Below are 26,558 nucleotides of genomic sequence, written 5' to 3'. Positions count from 1 at the left end.
TGTAACAATTCTTGCAAGCACTTGAAGACCAAAATTCTTTTTCAAATAAATCTTCATTTTTTTTTTATTTTAAATAGCCGAAAATAAAAAATAAACACAGGTGAATAAAACAACATTGTGATCATCCATACAGCTACATGTGCATATTTGTTATAGTTCCTGTTGAAGCTATAAACCAACACTGAAGACCACCTAAAGAGGAAAATAATTGCTTGTCGTAATTGTTGTCACATGTAATTCATTATCCTGAGAAATTCAGTGTGACGTCCCAATTTAAGGAAATAAAACAATCAATATTGCTGATGGAGAAAATACACGCAGAGGACACCCATACACTCTAGAAATAATATCAAAACCTGTCCCCTCTCAACTAACACAAAAAAAAAAAATAGTCATGACAAGTAAAACATATTTTTCACTTCCAGGGATTTGCAGGGCGGAAGGACAATTCATGATCCTGATACTACACCTTTTTGAAAGACACTACTGACAGGAGTTGTTGGGTTTTTTTTGCCAATCAAACCTAATAATCTCATTAAATTCTCAAGCAAACAGTGCAGGAAAAATGTCTAACCAAAACAAAATAGAGAGAGTAAAATAATGAAGCTTGCAAGAGAGTAAATAGCAAATAAAGACAAGAGTACAACAAATAGTCAATAAATGTTTTGGGCTTTCTTTTACACACCGTTTCAGCTCTTTGGGTCCATCAGGCCTCTCAGGGAGTGACCCTGAGGAATAATACAAATCTGATAATTAATTAGTTCTGCCCACTTGCCCCCTGAAAAAAACCCAACCCCTAAATCTGAACTACTTCAACGGACAAAAGCCCACATTGAAAATGACAGAGAAACACATCCAACAGTAACCAGAAGAAGCACAGCAAAGATCATGTTAGCAAAAATGTTCACATAAGGATGTGACCCGCCGACTTCGGCTAGCTGGTCCGCCGGACAGCGAGAGTCCTCCATCGTAATGAGTCTTTGTTATCACAGAGCTGAAAACACATCATGATGTAGGTCAACGGTCCACCAGTAAAAAGAGACAAAAAGCTTCCAAAGACGCTCGGGGCATGCACAAGAACTCAGAAAACACTGTTCACGTGACAATTCATGTCTGGTCCTACCGAAGAGAGACCGACTGTGAAACTGTGAAATATTTGCAGTACAAAACAGGCTGCTTGAAGTCCTCAATCTTCTGTCCGCCACTGAGACCGAGTACAGGTGAGTAACGCCCAGTTATGATGAGGGGAAAAAAAGATATGCAAGAGGGAGGCTGAGAAATGATTGGAAGTGTTTGCACCAGTGCAAATGTCTCTATTGTTTGACAGTGTGAATTACCCCAAAACACCTTATTCTACACACTGACATATTGACAACTCAGCAGGATTATGTGAAGTTATTCTCTGAAAGTAAGGTTTTAAGTGATGATGACAACTGGTTGCAAAAACTGAAGACTGGCTTTTGTGCTGGTGCAAATCTTACCAGGTATGACCCTTTCGCAACGAGGCATCGATTTCAACCTCTGGAACAAACTCAGAGGCCTGAAGAAAAAAAGCTCTTGTATTGGTTTTAAAGGAGGGAAGCTTCAAATCTTTCTCGGTTGCAAACCTCGAATATCTGGCAACCCGGGCAGAAAAAAAGGGGTAGCGTACGTCAGCTCGATCTGTCAAAAAGCTTGTCACGACTCCTCGTTGCCTGAGTCGTCTTCGTCATAGCAGCAGTCGCCGTCCCCGCCCTCCACGTCGTCATCGTCATAGTAATAGTCGTAGAAGAGGTCGGAGCCTTCGTCGGGGGCCGGGGCACGCGTGCGGACGCAGTACTCGGCCAGCGTGGTGGGCACCTTCACGCCGTCGCGCTCAGCTTCTGCCTTGGTGGCCAACACCTGCTTCCTGAGGGGGATTTAAAAAAAAAAAAAACACGTACAGTGACTCTTCAAAAACAGCTTCAGAGCAATAAACTGCGAGTTTTATCCTCAGTCTAAGTCAACTCTTGTAGGGCAAAAATACTCGATACTGTGTGAGTGTTTACCTGATGATCTCTACATATTCGCGGTCCTTGCCTTTGCTGTCCCTCCATTTGCGGTACATGACAGAGGCGTCCACATTGGCGGGAGAAAAGGTGTTGGGTTCATTCAGCAGTGAGATCACACTCAGCAGAATAGTCCTGGAAGCAAACACAAAAGGTGAGTGACAGAGTGACACCACTGCAGTGTCACCATTTCAAAACAGGAAGAAAACACACTCGTTATTTATGTGAATAACAAATGTGGAATATTTGATCTCCCTTCACCTTCATGTCCGTTTTCCGGATGTAATGTATTTTATTCTATATACTCAGTGGAACTGTGTGAATCCGGGGTCAAGCTAAAGATTATTTTCATTCATCAGTCAATTATTTATTAATTGATAGATTATTTGTGTGGTGTATAAAATCGTGAAGAACACTCATATTTTCCGTGACCCCAAACGGACAAATGAAATACAGGAAGGGATCGGCTTAAATCAGCATTGCGTGAACTAGTTTGGCAAGTGCAAATCCTGCCCGTAATTCTCCCATTAATTTAAACCTTGATACAATTCAAACAGGTGAGTTAAATAAAAATTCACCCCACGTACAGTTGTCATGAACTAGGAAATCAGCTATAGAGACTAAAGCCGTTTGCGTGTCTGTTTGATTGACAGGCCTGTGGTGCAGTCAGGTTACGGCTATCGGTGGGTGAGATGTAGTTTCCAATTAGATCGAGTCAAATCCTCCGCTTGCTCCTCCCCAGCACGCCTAAATATGGTCACTACTGTCTCCAAACCACGTGGGATTAGCAAAATAGTGTCCGGGCAAATTCCAAACTTGAGACTTTATAACGGCCTTTCACAAACCAATGGGTGACGTCACTGCTGGTTGCCGCTTGATTTTAACACAGGAGTCTGTGGGGATTGATTCACTTTTGGAGCTAATCTAGTGGGCATTCAAGGAACTGCACTTTTTAGCACTTGCTCATCAGCTTCATTTTTCATCCTCAGAGGTTGCTGCTTCTCTGCTTCTTCCGTTTTTAACATTGCAAAATCAAACCCTTGCATTGGCGGCCACAGTCTCAATCACCAGTGTGTTACACTATTTGGCGAAATTATTATTACTTCATTAAGTTATTTTCTGTAGATATTGTGTTATGACAAATATCCACATTAAAGTTAAAACAAAATGTGTGTTTTGTACTGAGTACGTGTTGCAATTTTACAAATAGATCAAATAAAGATTGACTTTGCTAAAAACTGATCATAACACATGTGGTGCTGAATGCCCAGATATGGATTCAACGATAGTGTTTAGGAACTTGCGGAAAGACGCCACTGAAGACGAATGTCATGCGATAAGAGTCTAAACCAGATCAATTATTGACGTGGTAGGGAGAGGACAAAGACGGGAGGTAACAAGTAAAGAGAGACATATGAGGCGAGACATATGAGGCGGCGCTAACCGGACGTTCTGGGTGGGATTCCATCTCTCGGAGGGCAGCTCTCCACTCTGCGGGTCGTCCACCGGAGGGTGCAATATAGAAATGCACACATCTCCATTCTAAAAACACAGGAAGCCAACTGCTTTTACTCCCAGGTGCGTCATGTGACTATATACAGGAATAAGAGCATAGACAAGCATGTGTTCGTCACTCTGTGATACTTCACCTCATAGATGTTGGGGTGCCACATCTTGGTGAGGAAGCGGAAAGCAGGAGGGGAGTACGGGTAGTCTATAGGAAACTTGATCCGAGCCTGGGACACAAAACAGACCTTTACATGTGGCTCTACATGTGCTCTGTTATACAATAATATCACTGCATGGTATGGCAACCTGTCAATCTGCGTGTTGTATTTTATTATTTGAAGAAGTCAAACTGTCAGTGCTAGTAATGTGTGTCGTTTTATATATATATATAAAGTCAACTTTATATATATATATATATATAATCTGTGTGAATGGCCACTTCCCAGTGACTTCCTTTGACACACATTACTAGCACTGACAGTATATATATATAGCACGTTTTATGCACTGCAATCACTCAAAGTGTTTTACGAATGAGAAAATACAAGAATAATTCAGGGTTCAATTCAGGATTTAAAAAAATTCAATGGATGTAAAAGAAGAAATTTAACAATAAATTCGAATCAATTTGTGCAGTAATAGCCTGCTCAAATAGAAATGCTTTCATCCTTGATTTTGAAATGTCTACTGTCAAGGCTTTTCTAATGCTCTCTGTCGGATGTATCCATTTAAGAGCAGGATAGTCGCTAAATGCTGCTTCTCAAGTCTTAGTCTTTATTTTAGGACTAACTGATTACTTCCCGCTGATGTGTGCTCAGTTCATATCACTCCTGCCCATCACATAAATACACTGGGCCCACACTATTAACAGATTTACAGACTAGTAGTAGTAGCGTATTCTATCTATTCTGTGACATACTGGTAGCCAGTGTCAAGATTTAAGAATGGGAGTGATGTGTCCTTTAGTTTTACTCCTGCTGAAACTCTAGCAGCTGCAAATCAGCTGAAGTTGTTTGACTGTCTTTTTAGGAGTCCAGTCAGAAGACCATTACAGTAATCAAGCCCTGCTAGAAAAAAAAAAAAGAAACAGACATGGATGAGTTTCTCCAGATTTGGTTTAGTCAGAAATGGTCTAATCTGATTCATGTTCTTAAATTGATAAAATGCTGATTTAATAACCGCTTTGACATGACTGCTAAACCTGACATCAGAGTCCATTACTACACCAAGATTATGTGCTAGTTATTTATATTTTATGGCTATTTCCAAATAAAAAGTCTGTTTTATGTTTATTTAAGTGCAGAAAGTTGTGTTGCATTGTTAGTGACGTGTCCAAGGTAGTTGCAAAGTGAACACAAAGACAATTTTGTTTTCTACTCACCTTAAAATACCCCCCTTCATAATGAGTGTTTGGGGGTCCGAAAATGGCCACTTCCCAGTTGTACAGATCAGCTTCGTCCACCAGTGTTATCTTGAATCCCTCGACAGGCTCCTCCTGAAGGCTCTTCATTTCCAACATTAGTGCTTTCTGTGAACTGGCTACATGAGAGTGGTCGTGTTGCGCCATACTGGTCGAGGTGGCTTTCAAAACAATCTGGACTCGACAACTGACGTGTTTTGTTTTTAAATTTTTATTATTATTATTATTATTATTATTTGACACAAACACGACTAAATTAACCTCACGAAGCGAAACAACCTACAGCGAAAACAACTTGTACGTTTTTTTTGTTTTTTTTCGATATTCGGAGACAATGAAAAGAGGCCAAACCTGTCGGGATGCGCACAAGCACAAACAAAAGGTCGCGTTGATTTGTTCCCAAATCAGATGAATTATTTACCAAATGTCAGCCCTCAGAAATGGTTGAACCGACCGCAGCATTGCGGCTGACCGGTGCCTCCAGCTTTAGTTGATCTACCTGGCAGGACAGCCGCGGATATAAGCCGTAAATCTACCGGAGCTGCTGGCTAACGTAGGCGAGCTAACGAGCTCTACCTTCCCGACCAGCTGAAGCCGAGCTTACCGGGGGGGCGAGAATACTTTTCTAACCGGACACGAGAGCCAGAAAATACGACAGATCCTCTGGAATTTAGAGTAAACAAAAACTGCAAGGATACTAGTCGGACATGTAGTTTACACCCTGCAAGAAGGAGCTCTGAGTAAAGAAGAATGTTGCTGAAAGGAGTCCCCCTCTTTTCCTCTAAACACGGGCAATGGCGCCTCGTGGTTTATGGGACTTGTAGTCCAATGTTCATCTGTAAACATTACTTTTCCCTTTGAAAGCGACCGTGAACCCACGCGGCGACGCATGCGATTATTTGGTTATTTAAAAATGTGTATGAATCCAATGTGACCGACGGGAATTGGTTGAATTGTTACCGCTATTTCTTCAACAATACATCGGAGGGAGAAAACACCGAACTACATTTGACGGCGCCTGACGTCATGAAAACGTGAATGTTGTTTGTGTTTCTAACAGCTGCTCTGACCTATTTTCACTCTTACATTTGTTTCAACACAGTGACACATCTTTTTTTTTTTTTTTTTTTTAAATTTTTTTGTATTTGATTTAGGATGTTTGGTACCCTACAAAAAGTGCAGTTAAACAAAAAGTATTTATTTTGCAGTTTATTTTCTCGATCCACTTTAGTGACGTCTGCAATATGCGCCATTTTACAGGAAGCGGCTCTATACTTGCCTGAAATAAAAATAATTTTGAAACTAAAGAAATTAACGCGTTGTTTTTGACAGGGTTGTGTTTTAGAGTCCAACGTGAACATAAACTTAATTGAATGAAGTATTTTACAAATACATGGATAAACTTTATAATGTGCGGGACCGAGGGACTCCAGACGGTCCGTCTTTGTTACCTCTTATTTACGCGACACACTGCCATTCGGACCCTGCACTGGCCGAAAGCTCGTGATGAGTTCGAAATCTCGACGGCGGTCACGCTCCAGGTCTAAAAGTCCGGGCCGAGACCGGCGGAACAAACCCAGAGCGAACAGGTCTCGATCCCCAGATGAAAAGAGAGGCCGTAGTCGGTCTGCGGACACGAAGAGAACCGCGCGTGATCGGGGAAGATCCGGAAGCGGGGACTCCAGCGATGGCTCCCCGGGTCGACGTCGGCCTCAGCCGAGGCCTCGTTCAGGCTCCAGCAGCGACTCGGAGGGCGACAGGAGGCGAGGACCGCAGCGGCAGAGGAGCAAGTCCAGGGGTCGCTCATCCAGGTAACGGCTTTGCTGTGTGGTGTTAGCTGGTTACTAAGACTGTGTTAAGTGTATTAATGTTAAGGCGTTATGGACAGCTTTTTAACTATATAGCTATAATACACAAAACATCTCATTATGTTCTTCATTGCAGCGTTCTGGCAGTCTTCTGTCATTCTCACTGAACACTAAAGAACAAATACATTCCTCTTGTCTCCGTACTAAACCACCTTTTCTGTCTCAGTCCTGATTCAGATATTCTCAAAATGAGACGGAGAAGAAAGGAAATGGAAAATCGTCGCGGCGCATCCCGGGAGAGAAGGGGAAGGTCCCAGTCCGGCTCCGACTCCCTTGATGGAAGCAGCGACAGGGAAAGGAGAAGAAGCCCTGACAGAGGTAGTAGCCCAGTCAGAGACAGACAGAAGAGGGAGCGGGATAGAGAGAGGTGGAAGAGCAGCAGCAGAGACCCTGAAAGAAGAGGAGATGCAGACAAAAGCCGTGAGCGAAGGAAGAGGAGCGAAGAGAGGGAGCGAGGGAGGAGTGAGGGGGACAGAGAAAGGCTTGACCGGGACAGAGGGAGGCAGCGCTCCAGCTCACCTGAATCGTCTGACAGCTCGGGGTCTGATCGCGGGGGTCGCGCCGTCAAAGAAAAGGAGGACAAGAAGAATCAGAAGGAGATGATGAAAGCTCTGGAGACGCCAGAGGAGAAGAGGGCCAGAAGATTAGCAAAGAAGGAGACAAAAGAGAAGAAAAGGAGGGAAAAGATGGGCTGGAGTGAGGAATACATGGGATACACCAATGCAGACAATCCCTTCGGCGACAACAACTTATTGGGCTCCTTCAAGTGGCAGAAGGTGAGTTCCTGGGCGAGGAAGTTTGGCTATTTGTCTGTCGTAACCTGGCTTTGAAATGATGTTTCCCATCCACGATTCTTTGTTTTGTGCATGTGCTCAGGCCTTGGATATGAAAGGGATCGGTCATCTTGGAGAAAAAGAGCTTAAAGAAAGGAACAAACGTATTCAGGAGGAAAACCGCAGAGAGCTGCAGAAGGTAGGAGCCGTGGGAATTCAACATTAGAGCTATTACAGTACCTGAGCTTCGTACCCAGCCGAAGAAAAAAAGCAAAAATGTTTGAGGAATACACTTTGGAGACGGTGGAAGTGACATTTTTCCTGATGTGCTCATAAAGGTGAAACAGCTGCGTCTGGAGCGGGAGCGAGAGAAGGCCATGAGAGAGACAGAGCTGGAAATGCTGCAGAGAGAAAAGGAGGCTGAGCATTTCAAGACCTGGGCTGAACAGGAAGACAACTTCCATCTGCACCAGGCCAAACTCAGGTTAGTGTGCATCAACAATCATTTTAATCTCTTATCAACCTTCCCTTCTCATGCCACAGTGTTTCTCATTTTTAATTGAGTTATAGTTTAATCAGTTTGTTTGCACAGTTCCACTAAGAGGCTCCTGCAGCAAGTCCTTAATACAAAATGCGCATGTACGTCGTCTGTTTAGGTCTAAGATTAGAATTCGGGACGGCCGTGCCAAACCCATTGACCTGTTGGCGAAGTACATCAGTGCGGAAGATGACGATCTTGCTGTGGAGATGCATGAACCCTATACATTCCTCAACGGGCTAACAGTCACCGACATGGATGACCTGCTGGAGGACATTAAGGTTTGTGGCTCTGCTACATTGAAGTCTAAAAGTCAAGACAGGGTTGCTTTCAAAGTGACTTTTGGTATGTAATAAGTAACGAGAACAAGTGCAGCCTTTTTTTAAAAAAAATTAATTATCGTACGGTATCTGGCAATTATATCGTGCTTAATTCAACGTGATTGTAAATACGATGCGGCGATGTGGATGTTCAACCAGTGATGGTAAATGTAGTCAAATGAAGCAGTGAATTCTCTAGTCTTTGTAAAACGGCAAAATCGGTTGTTTTTCTGGCTTCAGCTGCGTCACGCGACGTAGCGGCGGTTGGAAGAACTACAAGCTAATTGAGCCAAAACAAAACCGTATTCTCTTTGCATGCGTTAACACATAGCTACGTTTCCAATGGAAAAAATGATGTCCAAATATAAGTGATGACAGTAATGGACAAGAATACATTTTACAGTGTTTTTGGCTGACTCAGATATTCAGCCGTAGAAATCCAGCCGGTGAGAACCATCCAGGAACTGAGCAGCAGTGACTGCTGGTGCCTTTACTCCGATGCCAACAGAAACTGAATTGTTCTGCCGGGGCAGTGTTTGTTGGGAGGCTGTTGCCAACGTGGACAAAGAGCCGTGGGTTCCTGTGCACGAAAGTTTTCTACTCGCACGACAGAGGTGGGCTGAAGACCTTCTTTAGGATATCCGACAGTAAAGACAACTAAACGACTATAACCAGCAGAGCCGAGAGGGCAACTCTGTTTATTGTCAGAAACTCAGGCACAGTGCATCCTGGTACATGTAGGCACTGCAAGCACAACTCCATGCAATGTCGTGCGCACTGAGGAACTCATTGCTTCAGAGGATGACGTTTATCAACACTGAGTGGACATCCACATAAAAAGTGGCGAACGTACCCTTTACATATTGCCACTATTCCTGAGAGGAAGTCTGTCTGCACACGGTTCACAGTCTTGAGTGTTGTTGTGGTAGGTGTACATGGAGTTAGAGCAAGGCAAGAACGTGGACTTCTGGAGGGACATGACGACCATCACTGAAGACGAGATCGGCAAACTAAGAAAACTTGAGGCCTCTGGGAAAGGACCAGGTACATTCACAGCTCCACGATAACGTGCATACCGAGGTTTTCTGACATCTGCGGGTGCTGCGAAATGCCCACAGTATGTTTTTCTGCGGTCTTTTTGATCCTCAGGTGATCGTCGCGAGGGCATCAACACAGCTGTGAGCACCGACGTTCAGATTGTGTTCAAAGGGAAGACGTACAGCCAGCTGCAGGCGCTGCACCTCAACATCGAGTCAAAGATTCGAGCCGGGGGATCCAACCTTGATATCGGTTACTGGGAGAGTCTGTTGCAGCAAGTGAGAGTCTACATGGCCCGAGCCAGGTATGTATGTGGCTACGCCCACTGTTTTCTGCTGTTCTAATCGTTTCAAGCTCATCCCCAGCACACTGCAGTGACACAGTTACTTAATTCAAGCGGGCAGACAGTAAAGAGTGATTTCATTAACTCTAGGATTTTGTTTTCCCAGGTTGAGAGAGCGACACCAGGATGTGCTGCGTCAGAAGCTTTTCAAGCTGAAACAAGAACAGGGAGTAGAAAGCGAGCCTTTGTTCCCCATCATCAAAGAAGAGTCAAGGAGTGATGAAGAGGCGTAAGTTACCCGAACTGCTTACTGTGTAAAATGAACACAGATCTGTGTTTCAAATTCCTCGTCACGCTTTTCTTTTTTTTTTTTTTCCTCTCAGTTCTCTGCTTCTTTTTTTTTTGAGGATGTATATTCCAGCCTTAAATGTTGAATTCGTGGGATGCACAGCCTCTTCAAGAAAATTGACACCCACATGTTCTTTTGCAACAGGGAGAGGACAGAAGGGCAAACAAGGGAGCCCACGACAGAAGAACCCGGCGTATCTTCATCCAGAGAAGCAGAGGACGATGAGGGAGCAGGTCCATCCACATCTGCGGCAGGAAGCCAAGAACAGACGGGTGACAAGAAGGATGACGAGGAGAAGGGTGAGGTGGTGGAGGCCGTGCTGACGGAGGAGGACCTCATCCAGCAGAGCCAGGCGGAGTATGACTCTGGTCGCTACAGTCCCACGCTGCTCACGACCTCCGAGCTGCCGCTGGACACGCACACCATCAGCCCAGAAGAAGACATACACCGGCTGCAGTTAGCACGCAGGCAGCTCCAAGTTACTGGTACGAGACTGCACGCGCACGGTCCAAAAATGTCTGTAGGATGAGGCACCCCAGCAGGACAAACGTTGTTAAAATATATCCTGACAGTGCAGATTACTGAATACGTGTCCTCTAACATTTTGTGTCCATCAGGTGACGCCAACGAAAGCGCTGAGGACGCCTTCATACGCCGTGCCAGAGAAGGCATGGGCAACGACGAGGCTCAGTTCAGCGTGGAGTTCCCGGTCACGGGGAAAATGTACCTGTGGGCAGACAAATACCGTCCCAGGAAACCCCGCTTCTTCAACCGGGTCCACACGGGCTTCGAGTGGAACAAGTACAACCAGACGCATTACGACTTCGACAACCCCCCGCCCAAGATCGTCCAGGGTTACAAGTTCAACATCTTCTACCCGGACCTGATCGACAAGCGTTCCACCCCGCAGTACTTCCTCGAGCCCAGTCCAGACAACAAGGACTTTGGGATCTTAAGGTTCCATGCGGGGCCGCCATACGAGGACATTGCATTTAAGATAGTAAACAGGGAGTGGGAGTACTCGCACCGACATGGCTTCCGCTGTCAGTTCGCCAACGGGATCTTCCAGCTGTGGTTCCACTTCAAGAGGTACCGCTACAGGAGATAAAGGCCACATACCAGCAAGGACTGAGACTCCAGTGACTGGCTTTTACACCTCAGTATATTAACGAGGCTGTGCCGTCAGTGTGCTTTGTTGTATTGTTTTAGCTGCTCACAAGAAAAGCAGTGCAAGAGCTACACATCTGGACTGTTGTCTGAAAAAGTAAATTGTTATGTAGTTCATAATTCCATATTAAAGATTTTTCCCTCTGTGATGGCCTGCTTACCTTTCTGTCCTGGAGCTGGACAATCAGAATAATCGGAAGTACCTCGGATTTATGTTTCTGCACCAAAACCCTGCTTTTCCTCTCTGAATGGAGCTCTTCTCTCTGGCGTATCTTTGTGCCATTCAACATATCCAACACCTCACTGCTCACTCATCAGCATCTGCACTGCTGATTACACCAACTACCACATCTCACGGTAGTTTTTTCATCTGCTTTGTATTAATTGTGTGGTTTTTTTCCTGTTATTTATTGGCCTTCACCATGTGTCTTACTCTTGTCATGGCTTCAGAGCCCGTGGCCCCTCCCCCTTTTTACTCTTCGCATGCTGCTACTGGATAATGGTTTTCTGTTGCGAATGCCAACCTAAAATGTAATTTAAATAGGTACAGCGTTAAAACATTGGCCGTCTGAAACTTGGTTAATCTTCGTAAGGACACTTGTATCTTCACAAACTGGACTGTCAGTTCAAGTAAAAAGAGGATTCATAACTGCATGAAAAGTCAACATCTGTTCTTCACATTCTTGGCAACTCCAGACTTGCTGAGTATGAAAAGAAAAAGCTGTTGTCTATATTCGGACACATTGAAACAACACTAGGGCTTCATTTTAAAAAAAGAACGTGTTTTAATTCAATAAAACAAATTATTTACAGCGAGTGGTTAGCAATGAAGTGGCTCAATTTCAGTTATATTACATTCCCTGTGATAATCACACCAATCCTGACAAGATATTTCAATCTATATTGGGACTTGGAACAATTAGTAGGACATTAAAAACACACTTGCATATAAAACAAAAATTAAGGCAGGAATTCAAGTATCTTGTACTTGGACTGACGACTTATCAAATCTTTTGGTGCGTTCAGACTCAACAGTTGTGTCTCTCAAACCAAAGTGTCAACCACTAGGACTGTTTTTGTGCTCCAACTTGCTGTAAATGCCTCGTAAGTTGATTTTAAAGTCTTGGGTGAGAGCTGGACTGGTGCCTGGCAGTTGTGCCTAGAAAGGGCACGGTCCTGTACGTTCTAATTCATTTGTGGTGCTCAGTGGAAACTAAAATAGTAACGTGTTTGACATTTTCAAATATTCGACTCTTCACCATTGTACTGAAGAAATGGTCGGGCAACTCTTCGGCCAACGTTCTCTGCAGCACTGATGGCACCGTCCCCGCCTCTGTGGTTACTGTTGCTGCCGTCGTTCTCCTCTGCAGCACTGATGGCACCGTCCCCACCTCTGTGGTTACTGTTGCTGCCGTCGTTCTCTGCTCTTTGGCCGTCGTCCTCCTCCTCTGCAGCACTGATGGCACCGTCCCCACCGGTGTGGTTACTGTTGCTGCCGTCGTTCTCTGCTCTTTGGCCGTCATCCTCCTCTTCTGCAGCACTGATGGCACCGTCCCCACCGGTGTGGTTACTGTTGCTGCCGTCGTTCTCTGCTCCAGACATCGGGGCCTTGTCCTCTGCCGGCGCTGGCATCGCTGCATCTGGGTAACTCGCACGGGAGTTTACGGCCTCCTCGTCATGAGTCCGCTGAGGTTGTGCTTTAATCTTCCATGCATACTTCCAGGGCAGAGGTAGATGGCCTTTGTAAAAGTTCCAGGCCAAAAGGGGAACAAGAGAAAATACAAGGAGCACAACGGTAGCCTGCAGCCCAGCGACAGAAGGGGCAGTCTGAGCTTGCAGCAGTAACCGACCGCCCTTTCCTAGGCCTACTCTGACCCGGTACTCGGCCACAGTGGTTGTGTACTCATCAGCTTTGGAGCGCTCCACAGACAAGCAGCGGTACTGACCGGCATCGCCAACTGAAGCGTCGGGGATAAGCAGTCCGTCTCGTAGGACCTGAAATTGAACCGAGGGCGTCAAGAGGCGGTTATCCCGCTCCCAGCTGATTGCTGCCAGGTTTGAAGACGGGTGACACGTGAGCTTCAGGTTCCCGCCGGGCCAGAAGAACTGATTCACAGGCTGGATAGGGTCTGAAATCAAAACAGAGGTCCACATGAGCATTTACATGTTCAAAAACCCAAAATGAACCACATCCAAACCCTGGTTAGGTTTTTCAGCACAAAAATACTCATGTACTGATCATACTTCACAGGTGCAGAAACTCACCAGCATCTGGGCAAAGAGAGGCATCTCCTACTTTCACACTTTGGATTAGCTTTCTAAGGAAGAGGAAACATTGAAATGTAGTTTGAATAGAACAGATATCAACACCACTTGCTCTACTACACGTTTGGACAGCTGCCTACCTTTGTGAATTAGAAAGAGAAATACATTTCCCAGCCGTTTTGTCCCAGCCACAGTACGGGTCTCTGGCTAGAACACAGTCCTTACAGGACAAGGACCTCTCACAGGTGGCCAGCCGTATCTGTGCAGCTCCATAGTCTGAGCCTGCATACAGCTGACCCTGTGCATGTTGGATCCATCACACACAAACACACTGATGCACATGCTTTACTGTAATATACAACGAAGATGCACCTGAATAGTGACTTAAAAGGAATACATTTAATTTCTTAAGTTACCGTCACATTAGAAAACATCAGGATCTTGATTGGCTGCGGAGTCGGGAAGAGTTGTACTTCCTCTATGATGAACATCTGTCCATCGTAGTTCACAGCTTTCACCATGGTGCCTTTCTCTTTTCAAAAGAAAAAAAATAGGAAAAATGACATATTTACCACTGATGTGGTTCACTTATCAAAAACAGTTGAATGAAACATATACAGGAAGTGGCAGTGTGTTGTATTAACGCAACCCTGAACACACACACACACACACACACACACGCGCGCGCGCGCATACGCACGCACACACACACACACACACACACACACACACACACACACACACACACACACACACACACACACACACACACACACACACACACACACACACACCTGTGCCTATAAACATCACATGGTAATTCTCGCCATCTGCAGCTTGCACTTGGTTGACTGTGATGCATGTGAACGTAGGTCCCCTTCGCACCAGTAGAGGTTTGTCTCCTATTGGCTGGATGGCCGGGTCCATGAGGGGCCTATCTTTGATGAATTGAAGGGTCCGGTCTGGGAGGTCCATAGTCTGAGTTATGCCTGCATGACGAGTGTCATTGTTTATACACTGGCAAGGGAAGAAGGGAAGGAAAGAGAAAAGGGAACAACAGTCAGGAGTACAAAAGGGATCAGCTTCCTGCTGGGCCACTCGTAAAAAAAAAAAAAATTGCCGTTTGGGGAGACTCACAGCTCCGGGCCGAGGGACGGGGACATCTCCGCTATACATCACCCACTTAACAAAAGAGGTTTCTACGGAGACTGAGGTCTTGTACTTCCCCTCCGCAAACACTCTGCTGATGTCAGACACGCGGTACGCACACACTGCAGACAAGTGTGATGTGGCCCTGAAACACGCAAAGGAAATCTTAGCCGAGTGGTGTGCCAAAGACATGAAAGAGCAAGAACCTCTCCTCCCTCTAACACCAACATGTTTGTTAGTTCAAACGTACGACTGGGATGTGAAGACGGCATAGAAAATACAGCCCTCCCAGCTCTTGTTGGGGTCACACCAGCGGTATGCATCCTGGATAATGTACGGCAACTGCGATGCCAACACTGGACAGTCCAGTCTAGCTTTCAGGAAGGATGTCCACTTCTTCTGCAGAGTCCTCAAGCCGCCCATGTCGCCCTGGGAACACAGAGATGACATAATGCCACGAAGGCAAGTGGAAAAACATTACGACAAACGGGATGCACAATCAAGTAGCGGAAAGGGCAGACTGAGGGCAACTGAGGAAGTGCCGTTTATGTGCTATTGTCATAGCAAGTGCGTGCGCAGTAAAACTCGTCATCACCTTGCAGACGCGGGCCACACGGGAGACCACCAGTTTGTTGCAGCAGTCGCACTCCATGGCCGTCTCACTGAAGAACAAGTACACCTTGTCGTCATCTCCCGTTACACTGTTGTGGCTCTCTGGCATTTGAGCCATGGAAATGAAGGTGGGCTCTGACATATAAGGAATAAAAAACAACAACATTTAATTCGACTCCTCTACTAAGCACATCATTAAGATGAAAAAGTCCACCTGAACTGAGAGACTGAAGTCCTTGAATAAAACACTGCGCGTGCCATCACATCGTACCGTGAAGCCAAGAGCTTTTGAACTCCGTGCGTATGGAGGCAGGAGCGCTGCGCATCAGGACGGGTTCAGAGCCAAGGAAGTTCATTGAGGTGGCCGAGTACAGCTTGTCATCTGGCAGGACAAAAGAGTCACATGAAATGTCTTCTTTTTTTGTTGCCATTTCACACTTATTCACTATTTTTTCTAAACTGGTGTATAATTGCTACCCACCAACCATGATGGAGGCATGTCTCTGGAAAGGATCGAATGGACACTTCCCCTTGCCATCCTCTCCCTTCTTCTCAAGAGTCAGCTTTTCAGCTGCATAGGACTGCACCAACAAACACATCATTTAATTCTGGAATTATTCTGCATTTATTGTGATAATGATAAAAGAGAAATTACACCAATTCAACCATTTTCTACAGTATGAGAAATGACCCTGAAATGATCTCACCATGTAGTCACACCGTGGATCAAAAGCATTGGTTCCACACACATACATCCTGTTATCCTCCATCTTATGCAGGATCCTGATAAAGTTCTGGCACTCTCTCTACAAATGCATTTAAAAAGCAATGACTGCATCTGCTCGACATGCAAACACTGTAAATGGCAAAAAGTGCAATTCAAAACAAAACTGACCAACCTCTGGATTTTTTCCTTTGTTTTGACACGCGTCTTTTTTCTGTTGCGTAACTTTCCATTTTACCTAAAAGACCAAAACAGGAACTTAGTGCCACCATTTTGAAATGTTTCTGTTTATCCTAATGTAGAAATGAAGGTAGAGAGACAGTTACGGTGTAGAGAGAGACAGGAAACATGGTGACAGAAGGAGACGGTAAAAAAATGCAACATTTCTAACCACTTCCCCTCAAAGAAGGTATTAGGAAAGTAGAAATGTAGAGAAGCAGGTAAAATGGCCTGTTAAATGTACCTGAAGTTGAGGTTGGTTTTAGTATTTGTTGAGTGAATCAGTAGTTACTATCTGTACGTAAGCGGCTTTCTTGCAAAACAAAAATCTCCATCCATACTAACTGCCAGAAAATGCATATCACATGACCGTTCATGAACACTGAGCATGCCGCCCCAAACCAGCGGTAGTTCATATTTGGTGACCATCAGTTTCTGTGACTTGCAATGTTGATCAGGTTTATATTATATCAACTTGCCTGCTCAGCATGAAGGATAGCAGCAGCATAACATGCCAAATTCAACTGCTGCCAGCATTGACACCAAGGTCAGCAACGCCTGTGATTTTTTTTTTAATGCCACAAAAGGGTCACATGAAAGGATGCTTGATGAATCAGAAAAGGACATGTTGTGACTGAAAAGACCCAATCACCAAAGTGTCTGCCTCGTCACTTTTGGAAGTCATCGTTTCTGCACGTCCAGATTAATTCACAATCCTGAAGTTTTGTAAATAAAACGAGCAGTTCAGTGTTTTGAAAAGTCTCTGTTTTGTGGTTCAAAAACACCGGAGTGGTGTGGGTTGCCAGCCGTAAATGTAGCATTTTAATGTTATGCATTTTAAAACGCTAACGTGTCGGTGTGGATCCAGCCTGCGCGCAAGTGCTGCCTGAGAGGCTAAACTCAGGGCAGAGAGCCTGACATAACACGCAAGTTTGTTCTGAGAAACTTTGTAGCACTGGGCCAAGGGGAGCTTTGAAAAGAAATTTAACTTTGCCAAGATCAAACTAGACTTGGTGCTCTTACTGAAGCAAGTTTCTTGGAGATGTCGTTGAGGTTTAGAGCATACAGTGTCTCCCTGGCACCCAGCACTAGCAAGTCCAGGTCTTCTCTCAACAGCATGGTGGAGTAGTTGAACACACCTTCCTCACGAAACAGACGAGCGTTGTCCCCTAGAGACAGTCAATGAGTGATTACCTCAACAACAAGCAGTGATGAATCTCCGTTTCTCAGTGAGCCGGGCCAAACAAAACCATATCAGCCAACATTAGATGTAAGCCAAAGTTACACGAGACAAAGAGCAACACTCACTATGGTAGGGCACAGATCTGCGGGGAACACAGTCCAGTGGCGAGTCTTTTTTCATCATCAAGGACAGAGGCAGCAGCAGCCAAAAGACACAGAAGGGCAGCAGCTGATGCATGGCTCCTTTGTTCAAGCCGAGAGGTATTTAGGCTTTATTGTTTCCTCAACAGTCAGTCATACAGGGGTTAAGACAGCGAGTGGCATCTATGACGTGATGAGGCCTGCGCTGTCTGAAGGGCACTGGCCCCTTTACTGGCCCCGCTCAGCAGGCTGTCCATGGCGAGATGGATGGCACAGACCGGAGAAACAAAGCCGGAGTGGACTGAAAGAGACGAGGTTGTATGGGTATCACGATCAATTCACCGGGCGCGAGGCCCGAGAGAAACAATGCAATATAATATGTACAGCAAAACATCAAACAGACGAGGACAAGGAGACACTTAAAATGTGTTGAAACAACGTGAAAGAAAGAAAACAAAACAACAACAACAACAACAACAAAAAATAAAAGAAATTGCCAGGAAGGGCAGAGTGAGCTAAAGTCAGCGCGGCAGTAATTCTGTCAGTGCCATAGTGATGTTAATGCAGGGCCATGAAAGGCATTCGGCAGGGTGCAGGGATGTCAACCTCAGCTCTCCTGCAGCACCAAACACCAACACAATGAGAGATTCACACCGAGTGCCAAAGTCTGAGTGCCAAAGTCTGGCGTAGATGAGAGAAGAGCTCTTGCAGCGAGTCTGTTGCATGAGAGGTTTCACACACACACACACACACACACACACACACACACACACACACACACACACACACACACACACACACACACACACACACACACACACACACACACACACACACACACAGGGGCAGGACACATGTTGACTTGCCTCATCACTACCACAACCTACGGGCTGACAAATAGGCGGGACTGCCTCCTCTTTAATTAACTTTCAATACAAATAGCAGCTGTTGTTTTCAGTGATTTCTCCTGTAGTTGAACTACAAGCTGCTGAGTGTGTGCGTGTGTGCGTGTGCGTGTGTGTGTGTGTGTTGTAGGGGCCTCCTTCCCAGGAGAGGTGTGCTGAGATTTACAGATGAGCTACGGCATGTCAGAGAATGCAAGCGCGATAAGATGTTTCACATAGTTGGCCCTGGGGCCAAAGCTGGCTTCAATAAACAACACACACACACACACACACACACACACACACACACACACACACACACACACACACACACACACACACACACACACACACGCACACACACACGCACACCTTCGTTTTCATATGTACAGTATACACAAACCGTCCCCGAGCAGGAACAAGCCCGCCGACAAGTCTCGTAATTCGTCTGAACAATTTTGAGAGTAGTAGTAGTCGTAGTTTCTTGTTTTAGTTTATTTGGAGAGCAGTTTGTTATTTACAGTTACTTTATCACACGGTAATTAACCTCTAAACCTAAAACGTACACAAAAAGCGGTTAGCGGAGTGCAGGAGCTCCAGCAGGTTCGCGAACCGTTGACAAACAGTTACACCGACAGTTCATCACTTACCTGGGCCACGACACGCCCGGAGACGGCCGAGGTTTTCTGTTAAAAACAAACTTGTTGAAACGCTATTTCTAAACCGCTGCCTCTTTATTGTCGGTTAAACTAACTCGCTGATCTAGAAACGGCGAATACTTTGAAATCAACCTCTCTCGAAAGGTGGCTCCCGTACCCCCGAGATGCGAGACTGTTGAACCTGCGACCTCCCCTGCGGTTGTTCGTGGAGACGCTTCTTCACCGGACTTCTCCGAGCCGAGGAAGAAAGCGCGTCTCGAACCGGCTCAGCGGCCCGTTTGTCTCCGGCGGGTCCAACCTGAAGACACGGCGGTCATCCGTGAAGCGCGCAGAGCCTCTCTGCACTCGCGTCCCGCGGCGAAAGAGATCCGAGTGGCTGTTGGCTGGCAGCTGCTCCGGTCGGTTGGCCGAGCAGTTTGTTTTTTTTTAATAGTGTTTTTTTTTGTTCCCCTCTTCAGACTGGAGTTGAGGCGGCGCAAGTTCTCCTACACTCGTATCTGTCGGTAGAGTGCATGGCACGTTCAAGATGGGAGCGGAAGAAGACAAAAAGCACCTAAACGTTTGGCAAGCACGCAAAACAGGGGTGATGGACTGACGTTACCTTGTGGTGTCGTGGAGTTTTCTGCCTTCCTTGGGGAGTTTTGAATGCACACTGTTTGAAAGGCCTTTATATTGTCATCATCTCTCTTAGAATAACACCTGCACCTGCACAGAAATAACAATAATAATAATAATGTTATTCCAAAACAGCATAATCATTTCGGCATGTACGTGTTCAGTACAAATTAAAATGAGAAAATCAAATTCGCATTTTATTTCCACATACTTGTGAAAAAAAAAATGGGTGTGCTATGAAATGAAAACTTAAAAATGAAAAAAAAAAGCTGTTTGTCAGTTATTTGGGGGGGTTAAATTTGAAGTAAAAAAAAAAACAACACTTTACAGTGGACAATATTTAAATGTTGATTCTATAAATTATAATGCAATATAAACGATGTAATCTAATTTTCCATCTACACATTTAGTGGAATTCATCCTCATTTACACCCCCAAAAAGAGCATGGTGACATTTAAATGTAAATATGGTAGACTGGAGGCCTGTTTATCTTATTTTGTTTGAGTATTGTCCACTACAGCTGTTTACACCCCCCCCCCACCCCAAAAAAAAAAAAAAAAAGCATTTTAATTGTAATGATTACTTGAATAATGCTGGCACATTTGGATGAAGTTTTCATTGCATTTTAACTTTTAAACTTATATACCTAATTACCAAACATTCTAATATTGTCCAAAAATGTAATTACTCAAATAACACAATACACATGTGTAATTATTATGCTATGGTGGAATCCATTTTCATTTTCAAGTTTACATAATCACTTAAATATAGTCTCCAATAGGCTTCCATAAAAAAGATATAGTGAAGGGAAAGTAGGGTATTTAGAGTTATACACAAAACCATCTGTAAAAATATTTGATGTTTTCAAGTTCTACAAATCAAGACAAAAGTAATTACTTTGCAGAAAGGGGGAAAAAAGGGTTAGCTCCCCCAATTTGAAAAAAAAAATAAAACCTGAAATTTTGCAGATTAAAGAAAGAGAGTAGAGAAATAAAAGGATATTTCAAAAATTGGTTCAGATTTCCATAAGTACTGAAAAAAAGACCACCAAACTTACAAAATACACTTTCCTTGTTTCAGAATCAAATCAGTGCCACTGAAATGATTAAATTAATCTTTTTTGAAACATGAAGAAAGTTGATTTCCAACATAAACATACAATGAGTGTGTATGAGATCATGAATGATTATCTAAACTCAAAGAATATGGAAAATGAAAAATACATTTATCTTTGTGTGTAATGTTAAAAAATATTTTTTGTAAAAGTTTTGCTGGCATGTTTTCCCTTTTCTTCTATCTGCTGTAAATATTATCATGTCTTGATCATGGATCCCCTTAAAAATAAAACACAGCTGGTTGTTCAGTCTCCTCTCTAATCATCCACTGCTGCAATTGATTTATTCCAACATTATCTAATTTCCTCAGTTTCAAAGGAAACAGGCTATTGATTCAAAACAAGGAAAAATGGATCCATGCAAAACAATTTAATGCCCTCAATATCTAACAAACACTGTTCTTTGATAGAAGTCAAGTAGACACAACACATAATGTACAAACATACAAGAAACTGTTCATTGGAAGAAGACACTTATAAATCAGCAGATCACAGTTTGATACTAATCTGGAAGGACTGGCCACTTAACAGAAATGAGTTTCACATGTTGAAATACTTGTTATTTTTTAAGCACCCTTCAAATCGGTTCTCAGTTGATTAAGGTAGATATGTGTGTGGCATAATACGGAGATGAAGCAAAAAGTCATGTTGGCTCTGCAACATCAGAGGGTTGATCTTTATACCAATTGTTTGGTACTTGTGCTCACACCCAAAGACAGTGTGCTTCAAGGGTTGACAGCCCTTCCACTAGTGGGCGCCCTCACATACAGTATACAGTAGAGTGACTTTCTTGAGGAGGAACAGAAATCACCTGGGGTTTCCAGGCAGATCTCAGCTCGGGTGAGTCATAGCACCATACAATAGCACGTACACAGTAGCAGAGAATAAGAAAACACTTCAAAATATGCACCAACAGTACAATTAAAGTTGAGCGAGTCACATCATTGTCATTGAGTCACAAATTGCACTCGGAGCAGCAGGCAGACAGAGATTGTGCCGTTTTCAGTTTCTGGACAGCTCGATTGTATTTGGATATTTGTTTTCAGTCATGCTGCATGTAATGAGGTGAGGACAGAGAATTTCTGAGCTGAAACCCGAGCATGCCTGGATTATTTTACTTTGAGAGCAGTTAAAGCGTCCGAGTTCGTCGTGCTGCTGCTGATCTTGGCAATCTGCGGTTTGTTTGTTCTTATAGTCTCCAGTGTTTTAGCAGAAACATCAGCAGCTCAGCACCCAGACGTGGGCTCAGACAGGAAAACATCCGGCTCAGCTGGTGGTCCGGTATGAGTCAGCACCTCTCCAATAGATTCCGAGATGTCAGTCGTAATGATTTATAGTTCTTGTAGACTTAATGTTGTTGTGGCACTGTGCTATTTGGTTTGTAAACAGCTTTATGGAAGTGGACAAAGCACAAGTGGGTCAATTCCCAACCAAGGCAGGCAGAATTTGGATGAGTCCAATCCAGTGTTAACCAGCCAGTCTTGTTCTTAAGGCGCTAATCAGAGTCAGTTTACTCACGTCAAGTCCAACAACGACATACTGAGACAAAAAGAATGAGCCCAGAACACTGGTGGTGGTTTTCTCGTCCCTTTTTTTCCCACCTTGAAGGCACAGGATGAGTACATAGCTGCAGTGAGAAGAGGTTTGGCACCGAAGTTTGAGCATGCTGTGACAGGAAGTAGTTCCTCATGAGGACCTCAGTCCTGACTGGCTCGCCTCTTCTCCAGCTTTATTTTCAGTTCCTCATTGAGCGCTGTGAAGACACAGTAGAAACCCTTTGAGCTGAAACAACTGCACATCGACTGCTTCAGACACACTGGGCACATTGTCTACTCACTCTGCGCCAGAGGTGAAGGAGAGAGAATGAGGCGCCTCATCGGGTTGGTGGGCGAGGCCGGCACTGATGAGGTCAGGATACGACGGTCCGGAGCCGGGGACCTGGACAGGGGGCTAGTGGACCAACGATCTGCACCGGAATGAAAGCAGGCATCATCATCGGTGTCGGTCTCTGCCTGCGTGTGGTTTGTGTGACTGGGAGACAAACCTTGTTTCGGAGGCAGGGCCGGGGCCTTTGGCAGGGGGCTGGAGGGGGCAGTGTGGAGGATCCGCTCTCCATTTTCATCATTGGCGGAAACATATGCTGATGACACAAACAAATGTGACCGATTGTGAAGTAACACTTAGAATAAAAGGCATAGGCAGACAAAAGCAGTTCAGTATTCATGTATGTCGCCTCACTGATATTCTCCTCATACGGCTCCTCCAGTAGAAAAGGCTGTAGAGTGCCTGCTGTCTTCTCCACCAGGGCATCGATGACCTCATGAAGTGTACCACAGGGAATCTGAAAGAGGAAACGTCTGTATTAAATGCCTAATTTATCTGATTTATTGCATCTCGTCACCCAGATTTTCCATTTTCATGTTTTACGTTTCTTTTTCAAATAATGTTGAAAAGATTTCCTATGTGCCGAGTTGTTGCTTTATTCCCCGAGATCCCGAAAATGTAAAAACTCAGCAAACTTTGGAAGATGCACACCCATGAAGAAAGAACTATTTTTGGTTTTGACAAGTCAGAAATGGTGATTTTATCAGCAAAGGGACAGCTTCTCAGGTTTGCAGCAGCAAATAGGTGACTTTGGATATTGCAAATCTGTTATGCATTTTCTGTCTCGATCAAATATACAGGATTGGTGTGGGCCCAGTGGACCAATTATTATTAATTAACAATGTGACTGATCAACATTAAAAGAGTTTCTTTAATAGTGTTCTAGTAAATTGTGTTTTTTGAATCAGGTTCAGGCCGTGGACTCGCCGTTTTATTGCCACATCTTTATCTTGGTCTCTTATCTACATTAAATTGATTCTGATCAGTCAGATATAGATATTATATTTATAAAAAGAGAGCATGGTTATCAAAGCAGTATTGATTAAGAGTGTTGGTATTAGGACTGCAAAAGTTGTATTGATGGATCTATAAAAAGAAGTTCATGATCTTATGTTAAATCTGTCATAACATACATAAGTCAATAATAATAACAAATGAATCTTATGAAATGTTTAAACTATAAAATTATATCTGCAAATATTACACACTTACAGGATTTTCCACATCAATGATGTAACCACCCTGGTCCCTCTGAGTGACTCTGTAATGTCTGAACACTGACCTGCAGCCAAAAGGAGAAACAGACAACACATGACAGTTGGATTGAATGTGGTGTTCGTGATTTTAGTAACTTCGGCGTCCAGATGTTCAGCAGGTGTTTACCCATTGAGGTCCTGTCGAGTAGTGACAGCCAGGGAGCATCCGTCTCTGCCTGGACGGAGCAACATGTTGCCGCAGTCTGGGTGTCTCTCTAAAAGGACTTCCGCCTCCGTTCGGGACACCGGACGAAAACACCTGCAGGACAGACACATGATATTAATACGGTCATGTACACACAGCGGGTACTAATGCTGCAGTGCTCGTTTTGATGCAGCACAGAGGAGAACTCACGCTGGGATCTCTCCTACTAAAGGAACAGAGAGAGGTGAGGGAGGGGCTCGGGCAGGATTGCGATTTCTCCGCCTGGACCTTTCTTTGTCCACCACCTCCTTTAACATTTGTAGCTGCCCTGGCAGCAACGTGAGGCAGGATGGTACATTCAGCTGGACAGAAGAGAGAATAATTATCAGACAGCACAAGAAAGAAACAGACAGGTGTACAAAAGATTGAAACTTACATCAGTAACAGAGTAGAGGAAACCTTTCCACAGCTCCCGCGATTCTAAGTTGGGTGCCTGGAAAAAGACAACGTCCCTTTTACTCCTCGAACAGATGTGTTCATTTGAATGTATTGGCGTTTGACTGTGTAAGTTGAGAGGCATACTGTGAGTTTGATCTCCCCGTCCTTCATGCGGAGGATGAGCCTGGCTGCCTCCAGGTTCCTGTCCCGGCTGCAGTCATCCTTCAGGGACACAAACCCGCTGAGGTCCAGCTTCTCCACATACTGTTACGCGCACACAAATATGTTTCGGTGTCAGCAGTCGACAAAAGGATGCAAATAATAATTATTTTCATCATTGATAAATCTTTGAGTATTTTCTCAACAAATCGATTAGCTGTTTGGGCCAAAGGTGCCGCCTAAAATGTCTTTCTTTTTGTTGTCCCGAACAGCAGGCCATAACAAAAAGATATCCAGTTTATTATAATGGAGGATTAAAAGGGAGCAGGAAATATTCACATTTAAGAATAATTTGGGCATTTTTCCCATTTAAAAATGGCCCAAAAGATGACTTGATTATCAAACTGACCAACTAACCAAATGATCTGCTAATTGTAGCAGCTCTATGCACAGAGGACATAATCAGCAAGGCACACAGTTTGCAACTTACATGAGTGTCCTTGGCATTATTAAAGAAATACAGAGAATTCCCGCACAGACAAGTCCACAGCCGCCTGGATGCCTGTCACATACAAATGGACGCAGAAAAAAGCAAACGTGGAAAAAGAGATAAGATGGTGAGGCAACAACACTACTGTTTTTTCATGTGTGCGCGTAATGGATATTTCCCTTTTTATCACCCCATTCCCTGTCCCCAGAGATGGATGGATTGTGGGCCTCAGCTGCTGTCAATCTGTGACCACGATTCACTGCAATGCCCCGCACCTGAGCCATGCTCACATTACATGTCTGTATTGCATTGACATGAGCCTAATGACAGACGGGTGGGCCTGCGGGAGATGGTGGCCCATTCTTTATTTATCACCTCGCATAGAAATAAAACAAGAAAAATAATCCTTAGGCAACATTGCAGCATATTGTCAATTTCACTGAGTGTAACTTTTGTGTTTGACATATCTGAGATGCACCTCAGAGATCAGGCTGTCAGAATGTCAAAAGGAGGGTATAAAGGAGTCAGCTCTGGACCCTGAGGGATGGAAAATGCTTGACAGGAATGCTGTTTACTGTTTTAAAAGATAAGAGACATAATCAAGTATCGTTCACGTAACGTAATTATAATGACATGCAACATTTGAACAGCAATCGGGAATCCTCGATTCAAACATTGTGACTAGTTCACTAATTGTTGCGCGCTTTGCCTGCCATATTCTTACAGAACCAGAGTGAACCTCTGTGTAAGAATAATGATTTAAAAAAAAAAAAAAAAAGACAGCAGCACCGGAGTAGTTTGGCCTCGCCCATTCAAGCACAATAAGGAAGTTGACAGCTCTCTGGGAATGGTGGACTAGCCGGTGTGCGCTGCAAACACACGCACTCCCACTCCCACTCCCACTGTCCACCACCATCTCTACAGCATGCACTCAGACAACATGGCACTTGATCTGCACCGGCCGAACCCACCTTTTCTTTCGGTCCTCGTTTCTCCAGGTATCCCTCGTAGTAGCAGAGCGGGAGCTGCGCCCGGAGTCCCCCCGGTCCGGACCGCTGCCTGACGGGTGCAGCCGCCATGAGTGTCGCTGGCTGGGCACCGATCGAGGACAAAGGGGCGCTGAGTATTTCGGGGACTGACACGCCTTCCCGGATGAGATAGTGCTGTGGCAGTAATCCAACAGCTGGCTGATGTTGCCTGCCGGGTCTGTGGGTCATGCAGATTAAAAATTGAAGGTTGGGGGATGATGCCCCAAATATAGATATGTATAGTGAGCAATTTATGAGATTTCAGTGAATACATTTAAATAAAATAAACAGTAAGTAA

At 44.5% G+C, this 26,558-nt stretch overlaps 4 protein-coding genes across 5 annotated transcripts; 1 reads left to right on the top strand and 3 right to left on the bottom strand.

Annotated features, from left to right (window-relative positions):
- Window positions 1–34: 34 nt before the first annotated feature.
- On the bottom strand, window positions 35–6,229 carry cdc34b (cell division cycle 34 homolog (S. cerevisiae) b). The gene is made up of 5 exons (XM_069706104.1): window positions 4,918–6,229; window positions 3,677–3,763; window positions 3,472–3,569; window positions 2,028–2,162; window positions 35–1,888 (listed from the first exon to the last, which is right to left on the bottom strand). Exons 1-5 carry the CDS (start codon window positions 5,101–5,103, stop codon window positions 1,678–1,680), a joined length of 717 nt encoding a protein of 238 aa, XP_069562205.1. The 5' UTR covers window positions 5,104–6,229; the 3' UTR covers window positions 35–1,677.
- A 209-nt stretch (window positions 6,230–6,438) lies between these two features.
- On the top strand, window positions 6,439–11,441 carry cactin. Its single transcript, XM_069706103.1, has 10 exons — window positions 6,439–6,767; window positions 6,991–7,600; window positions 7,701–7,796; window positions 7,936–8,081; window positions 8,254–8,416; window positions 9,385–9,499; window positions 9,605–9,797; window positions 9,943–10,065; window positions 10,270–10,610; window positions 10,743–11,441. The coding sequence occupies exons 1-10, from the start codon at window positions 6,463–6,465 to the stop codon at window positions 11,231–11,233; spliced, it is 2,583 nt and encodes an 860-aa protein (XP_069562204.1). The 5' UTR covers window positions 6,439–6,462; the 3' UTR covers window positions 11,234–11,441.
- Window positions 11,442–12,106: 665 nt separating this feature from the next.
- Window positions 12,107–19,572, bottom strand: LOC138625282 (semaphorin-4E-like). The gene is made up of 15 exons (XM_069706102.1): window positions 19,119–19,572; window positions 17,570–17,885; window positions 17,285–17,430; window positions 16,218–16,280; window positions 16,026–16,124; window positions 15,800–15,899; window positions 15,590–15,700; window positions 15,302–15,453; window positions 14,957–15,135; window positions 14,695–14,851; window positions 14,352–14,574; window positions 13,974–14,089; window positions 13,698–13,855; window positions 13,558–13,610; window positions 12,107–13,421 (listed from the first exon to the last, which is right to left on the bottom strand). Exons 2-15 carry the CDS (start codon window positions 17,679–17,681, stop codon window positions 12,532–12,534), a joined length of 2,559 nt encoding a protein of 852 aa, XP_069562203.1. The 5' UTR covers window positions 17,682–17,885; window positions 19,119–19,572; the 3' UTR covers window positions 12,107–12,531.
- A 1,642-nt stretch (window positions 19,573–21,214) lies between these two features.
- Window positions 21,215–26,521, bottom strand: stap2a (signal transducing adaptor family member 2a). 2 transcript variants are annotated; one of them, XM_069706101.1, is made up of 11 exons: window positions 26,204–26,521; window positions 25,233–25,304; window positions 24,728–24,847; window positions 24,582–24,638; window positions 24,356–24,507; window positions 24,128–24,259; window positions 23,957–24,026; window positions 23,099–23,201; window positions 22,905–23,000; window positions 22,698–22,826; window positions 21,215–22,613 (listed from the first exon to the last, which is right to left on the bottom strand). In XM_069706101.1, the coding sequence occupies exons 1-11, from the start codon at window positions 26,447–26,449 to the stop codon at window positions 22,558–22,560; spliced, it is 1,233 nt and encodes a 410-aa protein (XP_069562202.1). In that variant the 5' UTR covers window positions 26,450–26,521; the 3' UTR covers window positions 21,215–22,557. The 2 variants fall into 2 exon arrangements, with proteins under 2 accessions (XP_069562202.1, XP_069562201.1); XM_069706100.1 differs by having other exon boundaries at window positions 22,698–23,000.
- Window positions 26,522–26,558: the final 37 nt, after the last annotated feature.

The sequence above is a fragment of the Brachyistius frenatus genome, unplaced genomic scaffold, assembly GCF_029030835.1.
Source record: "Brachyistius frenatus isolate BFR_SWC_R1_liver_20210118 unplaced genomic scaffold, ASM2903083v1 Contig_61, whole genome shotgun sequence".
Classification (NCBI taxonomy): Eukaryota; Metazoa; Chordata; class Actinopteri; family Embiotocidae; genus Brachyistius; species Brachyistius frenatus.
Note: the sequence above shows the minus strand (reverse complement) of the source record. Positions and strands in the feature narration are given on the sequence as shown.

Coding starts and splice junctions, on each gene's coding strand:
- cactin (XM_069706103.1), top strand. CDS start 6,463: ATGAGTTCGAAATCTCGACGGCGGTCACGCTCCAGGTCTAAAAGTCCG. Junction 7,601..7,700: donor GCTCCTTCAAGTGGCAGAAG/GTGAGTTCCTGG, acceptor GCATGTGCTCAG/GCCTTGGATATGAAAGGGAT. Junction 8,417..9,384: donor ACCTGCTGGAGGACATTAAG/GTTTGTGGCTCT, acceptor TTGTTGTGGTAG/GTGTACATGGAGTTAGAGCA.
- stap2a (XM_069706100.1), bottom strand. CDS start 26,449: ATGACCCACAGACCCGGCAGGCAACATCAGCCAGCTGTTGGATTACTG. Junction 24,639..24,727: donor ACGGGGAGATCAAACTCACA/GTATGCCTCTCA, acceptor GTCTTTTTCCAG/GCACCCAACTTAGAATCGCG. Junction 24,508..24,581: donor TCCTCTACTCTGTTACTGAT/GTAAGTTTCAAT, acceptor TCTTCTGTCCAG/CTGAATGTACCATCCTGCCT.
- cdc34b (XM_069706104.1), bottom strand. CDS start 5,103: ATGGCGCAACACGACCACTCTCATGTAGCCAGTTCACAGAAAGCACTA. Junction 3,764..4,917: donor ATGAAGGGGGGTATTTTAAG/GTGAGTAGAAAA, acceptor TTTGTGTCCCAG/GCTCGGATCAAGTTTCCTAT. Junction 2,163..3,471: donor AATCCCACCCAGAACGTCCG/GTTAGCGCCGCC, acceptor GTTTGCTTCCAG/GACTATTCTGCTGAGTGTGA.
- LOC138625282 (XM_069706102.1), bottom strand. CDS start 17,681: ATGCATCAGCTGCTGCCCTTCTGTGTCTTTTGGCTGCTGCTGCCTCTG. Junction 15,701..15,799: donor ACATGCCTCCATCATGGTTG/GTGGGTAGCAAT, acceptor TTGTCCTGCCAG/ATGACAAGCTGTACTCGGCC. Junction 15,136..15,301: donor GTGTGGCCCGCGTCTGCAAG/GTGATGACGAGT, acceptor CTGTGTTCCCAG/GGCGACATGGGCGGCTTGAG.